This window comes from Grammomys surdaster, unplaced genomic scaffold (assembly GCF_004785775.1).
Source record: "Grammomys surdaster isolate TR1022 unplaced genomic scaffold, NIH_TR_1.0 118202, whole genome shotgun sequence".
NCBI classification, from domain to species: domain Eukaryota; kingdom Metazoa; phylum Chordata; class Mammalia; order Rodentia; family Muridae; genus Grammomys; species Grammomys surdaster.
This window is the reverse complement of record NW_021614649.1, coordinates 8,930-13,129: the sequence shown is the minus strand read 5'-3', so window position 1 is coordinate 13,129 and position 4,200 is coordinate 8,930. Positions and strand designations below refer to the sequence as shown.

The window sequence follows — 4,200 nt, the reverse complement described above, 5'->3', positions numbered from 1 at the left end:
ATAATAACGAAAGCCTCAGCTATAGAAGACACTGCTCTAAACAGAAACAAATATCAAAGCCTCTGAGCAAAAGGAATGAAATTCTTAATGATGAGGAAACTTTGGAGAATAGAAACAAACAAGAGATTAGAGCAGTGATACATAAAATGAAATTCCAAAAGCAACACCAACAATTGTCTTCTTAAAAGGATGAATATATATGAAAAAATACATAGGTATAGTAACTTTGAAAAAGAGCAGGTGTTCCCTAGTAGGGCGAATGGCATTAATAAGACCTTGTCCCTATGTTCAATGTTACTGCTGACAGACAGCACAGCCAATGGTTTGTGTCTCAAATTTCTGAGCTGACTTAACTGTATCAGTGAACATTCCACATATCTCCACAGTAAAGTGTCCTAATTGGTAATTCAATATCCACTGGCTCAAGTTAATATACCCAAATTGTACACCCCCACAATCTGGTCTGTTTTTCTTCACATACATGAATTAATACATGCTGGGAATTACAAAATCACTCACCCTGCTTGTATCAGCTCTTCATAATAGTGCTCCCCTACAACTGACCCCCTAAAACTTTAATCTGTGATGTAGCTGTTGCCTGTCCTATTTCACTGTGCAGTGGACACAATAACCTGTTCCTCATGTTCTGATCTGAAGGCAGAAGCCATGCTTCACATGCAAATCATTTTCCTGTTCCTGCAATGGACAGTTCACTACTTGACTCCAGTGGGTAACTTAAAAACTCTGTTGTGGTTCAGCCTTTTAACTAAAAAACTCAAGAAGTTCAATCAAGGGGAAAGCAAGGTAACTTCCCTGGGGAGCAACAGACTGGCAACAAGCTGACCTGAGTCAACATAGCTTTTCTTGGAATCATTTTTCTAAAAGGCTGAAGATACAGCTGTCTCAGAATTAATATGCCTTCCCAGGGAGAAATCACTCTGCACACAATTAAAGATTACTTTTAAAAATTCTCTTTAGATGCCAGATGTATGGGTTATATACTGTGGCAGTGGCAGGGGGAGGGACGGTCATATTTGCTGGCGCGGCCTGAGCCAGCGACAACAAAAAGTGCATGGGCTCCCCACAGGCGCTAGGACGGGTGCCGGGATGTGGGGCCAGTCTCAGCCTGGCGTGCCCACCGCCCACGGGGATGTCATACAAGCTGAACTCGACCGGAGGTGTCCACTCACCTTCTACTAGCATGTGGACTTCCTCTCAGTATCACCAGCTGCTGAGCGACTATGGACCTCCATCGCTAGGCTACACTCAGGGAACTGGAAATAGCCAAGTGCCTCAGAGTAAATACGCAGAGCTGCTGGCCATTATCGAAGGGCTGGGGAAAGAGATCAGACCCACATATGCAGGGAGCAAGAGAGCCTTGGAGAGGCTAAAAGGAGGCATCATTAATGCCCGAAGCCTGGTTTGGGAGTGCTTGGCTGAAACTGAATGTAATGCCAGGTCCTAGCCCCTGGCCAGTCTGAAGGCCCATCTCACTACTCCCTGGAGATGAGAGGCTTTGTTCAAAATGGCAGTAAGTTTTCTACCACAGTCATTAAGCTCTGAACCCACACTCAAATGATTGGGAAGACATTTTGCAGGAACCGACGGTGTGCATTTAAGTAGTTAGGAATGACCCAGCTCTTTTTTCTTTTCAAGCATTTCAAAGATGTTTGTGAAGCCACTTCACAGCAAGCTATACTTTGTCCCCAAATACCAGTGTCCTCTTTAACCTCCCTTTGGATACATTTTCCATTTGCATCACCCCAGTTGACTTCCTTTCCCTGAGCTCACCTGCCTCTAAGGAGTTGAGTGCAGACCACAGCACCTTTTCTTAGTAGCTGGCCGGCCTGTGTACAGTGTAGACCCTGCTTCATGGAGCTTCTCTGCTTAAGCGTTTGCATGACTGAGCGCTTTGAAGTCACTCTTTAAAATGCACAGGTTATAAATACAGAAGAAAGAGCAATCTACCCAACCTACCAAGCACCCTGCAAATGTCAATCCTGAGACTGTAGATCTCAGTTCCGTGTTTACTGTGAGCCCAGCACAACATCTGGAACAAAATGACTGAAAGTGTTGCATCTTTGTGTTTATTACTTGATGTAATAAAGCTTATTTTCAATAAAAATTTTCTCTTTAATGATAGCATGAATTCATCTGTATCTAATGCTCTTTTAGGATCAAGATTCATATTATACTTTGAACAATTTAACATGGAATATGAAGTTGTGATCTATGACGAGTTAGGGTGGAATTGGAAATTTTGATCTATGACGAGTGAACCTGGGATATGATATTAGAATCTAGGACTAGTTAACACGGAATTAGACATTTTGGTCTAGGACTAGTTAATATGGAATATGAAATCTGAATTTGGATTAGTTAAAATATAATATGAAATTTGGATCGAGGACTAGTCAACATGGAATATGAAATTTGGATCTAGGACTAGGTATCATGGAATGTGAAATTTGGATCTTGGACAAGTTAACATACAATAGGAAAATTTGATCTAGGACTAGTTAACCTGGAATTGTAAAATGTGAACTAGGTTTAGTTAATATGGAAGTGGAAAATTTGATCTAGGACTAGTTAACGTGGCATATGAAAATTTGATCTAGACTGTGCTACATACCCAGTTCCTGTCTCAAAAACTGAAAATAAGAATATTAGCAGACAGTTCAGCATCTCAGTGGGAGATGGAGAGCAGCAAAGGGTCGATGAAGCAATGAGTCGACAAGGTAAGTATGGAGGCTTGGGCTGGTAACCTGGGATCCATTCTGTGTTTCCTTGCTGGACTATATCTTTTCCTTCTGTCAGGGCAGAGTTAAAACTTCATAGATTTTTTTTTTCAGAGAACTTTCGTGACTTTCACGAATGAGCCAATTGTTGACACTGTGTAGCTTCCAAGTGTTAACCATATTCTTATATCAAAAAAACACCATTGTCTGCTGCAAATATAAGGATGTGGTTAATAATCCCATGAACAGAGATTCGGAATCTGACATGGTCTTTCCTACGAAAACAACCAAAGTTAATAATTTTACTGTGTGCGTATATAAAAATTAAATATAGAACCCCATTTTATAACATTATTCACAACGAAATGTGCTCTCTCTCATCAATTATTCCAATAGAGAAGATATCCAACCGCTAATAAAAATACCCACATTTCATGTGGTCCAGAGCCTGGAAGTTGAGGAACATTATGTCTGCATCTCTCCAGAAAAAAGTTCATATTAATTCCTTAAAATCATTTAATGAAAGCATATTTCTACAATTTAATAATCAAGCCAATAATTTCTTTTCCAGATAAGATATTATATCGAAAGTTTTCCATACAATATATTTGGAAGTTATTCCCCCTCTCCCAATTCCTTCCTGTTCCTCCCCACCTCCCTACCTACCCAACAGTAAATTTTGTTTTTTTTTCTCTCTCTCTGCTTTCTTTTTTTGTTTGTTTTTAATTTTGTTCTTTTATTATTTTATTTATTTACATTTCAAACATTGTTCCCCTTGCTGGTTCTCCCATCCACTAACCCAGCACCCCATCTCTCCTCTCCCTCATCTGCCTCTAAGAGGGTGCTTCCCGACCCTCCTACCACACCCATCTCACTCCTTTAAGATCTCCCTTCTCTGGGGCATCAAGCCTCCACAGGACCAAGTGCATCTTCTCCCATTGAGGTCAGACATGTCAGTCCTCTGCTACATATGTAGTGGGGGCCGTGGACCAGGCCATGTATATTCCTTTGTTGGTGGTTCAGTCTCTGGGAGCTCCGAGAGGTCCAATTAGTTGACACTGTTGTTCTTCCTATGGGGTTGCAATGCTTTTCAGTTCCTTCAATCCTTACACTAACTCTTCCATAAGGATCCCCTGTCTCAGTCCAATGGTTGGCTGTAAGTGCCTGCATCGGTCTCAGTCAGGTACTGGTAGAGCCTCTTAGAGGATAGTCATGTTCTGTAGATATCTGTTAAATCCAGTTGATTCAAAAATTCGGTTCCATTGTGTCTCTCTTTAGTTTCTGTTTCAATAATTTGTCCATTGGTGAGAGTGGGGTGCTAAAGTTTCTCACTATTATTGTGTGGGCTTTTATGTGTATTTTATGCTTTAGTAAAGTTTCCTTTAAAAACATTTGGGGCATAGAAGTTTACAATTGAGACTTAAACTGGGTGGATTTTTCCTTTAATGAATATGAAGGGTCC

The 4,200-nt window shown here is 40.8% G+C and overlaps 1 protein-coding gene across 1 annotated transcript; it reads left to right on the top strand.

Moving 5' to 3' along the window:
- Window positions 1-1,201: 1,201 nt before the first annotated feature.
- Window positions 1,202-1,465, top strand: LOC114635816 (cyclin-dependent kinase 2-associated protein 1-like). The gene has a single exon (XM_028784224.1). The coding sequence runs from the start codon at window positions 1,202-1,204 to the stop codon at window positions 1,463-1,465; it is 264 nt and encodes an 87-aa protein (XP_028640057.1).
- Window positions 1,466-4,200: the final 2,735 nt, after the last annotated feature.

What these genes read in the sequence shown, in the direction of transcription:
- LOC114635816 (XM_028784224.1), top strand. Translation starts at nt 1,202, where the DNA reads ATGTGGACTTCCTCTCAGTATCACCAGCTGCTGAGCGACTATGGACCT.